Below are 1,407 nucleotides of genomic sequence, written 5' to 3' on the forward strand. Positions count from 1 at the left end.
CTGCTCACAACAACTATTTCCTACAGTGGCTTCTGAAGATAAAGAGTCTTTTAGGAAATTATCTTCAAGAGAATTTTCTATTTTTGCTCCCTAGCAGACGCTGTCAAAACAAAGCAAAATAAGACCAAAAAAACCCAACCCCAAAGCTCCTGTGTACAGGAAGTTCCTGAAGCTCATGTCCACACTGGGATCCACACAGATCACATCTCCATTGCTCCAGAGGATATCAATAAATTGCTCTGTGGGGTATTTTCCTCTTATGCTAAATGTGCCCACAAAGGAAAGTAAAGCAGCTTCTCTTAGGTCTGTGGCTTCCGGACCTTCTGGGAAAATCCATCTATTTTCAGTTTCTTTAAAAGCCCCTGCAGCCCTCTGCAGGGCTCAACCAAAAAGAAAAGAATGCTACGAATCCACCCAGCTATGAAACCAGACCAGCTTCCATTGACACCACCCTTTCTTCTGCTTATGTGTTACCTGCTATTAAATAAATCTTTCTGTAGATATGTAGGTATCCTTATTTTTCTTTCTTTTGAGGGGTGTGAGTGGGGAAGGGGAGGAATAGATGCTTTTAATTAGCCAAATCCAAGCATCTATTCTACCAGATTTAGACAAAAAAACCTACATCCCAATTCTACTTTTAAGATTGAACCCTTCTCTAGTACCAGGACGGGGGTTGCAAGAGCACTGCCAAAATACAGACCAAGTTTTCTTGGAGTTAAAATGGACAATAAGGTTAATTCAAAATTAGTTTTATCAATGAGCAAACCAAAGAGACAAAATAAAAGAGAACAGTGAGCAAAGCTTGAGAAAATTATCTGAAGACTCAGGACAATGGGATAAACAGGATATTACCTGAAAGGAGGAAAGCCCATACCAATGCTACAATACCAGTTATCCTTTGACCCTAGCAATCAGGTTCCTTTCAACCCAAGAGCCCTGAAATACTGTACTCCAGATGATACATGAAATCTCCTCTGTGTCTTAAAAATCTGTCCTTTACTATTGCACACATTATCTGGTTGCTTAGCTCTTGAGTTTTTCATACACAAGTTTGTATTGTAGTAAGGCAAATGGATTCTTTTAGCTCCTGGTAACACTGAAGAACTGGCAGGCATCACATTCAATAGCCTTACAGGTTGTCTATTAAGAATGATCATGGAGGACAAGGAAAGAAAGATTGAAAAAAGTAACAGAGGACACTACTGGGATAAAAGGAGAGTTCCAGTAATAGATCCAATTCTGTTCTGTATTTTTAATCAGCAACATCGCTAAACCTGATGGAGGACTGAACTTATGCTCCAGAAGAGAAGTACAGTCCATTTGAAAAGGAATGCATTTACTTCAGGGAATAACAGAAATACAAGATACCTGCTGCAAAGACTTCAGCTCTCTCAATTCCTTTATCTT

The 1,407-nt window shown here is 39.4% G+C and overlaps 1 protein-coding gene across 1 annotated transcript in view; it reads right to left on the bottom strand.

The window, feature by feature from the left end:
• Positions 1 to 1,407, bottom strand: part of MCUB (mitochondrial calcium uniporter dominant negative beta subunit) — a 46,307-nt gene that overhangs the window by 6,608 nt on the left and 38,292 nt on the right. The window contains 1 exon segment of the mRNA XM_031066490.1: positions 1,369 to 1,407. This exon segment is cut by the window's right edge and continues 62 nt beyond it. Within this exon segment, the coding sequence (XP_030922350.1) occupies positions 1,369 to 1,407 (39 nt within the window).

Source organism: Geospiza fortis, unplaced genomic scaffold, assembly GCF_000277835.1.
Source record: "Geospiza fortis unplaced genomic scaffold, GeoFor_1.0 scaffold11, whole genome shotgun sequence".
Lineage (NCBI taxonomy): Eukaryota > Metazoa > Chordata > Aves > Passeriformes > Thraupidae > Geospiza > Geospiza fortis.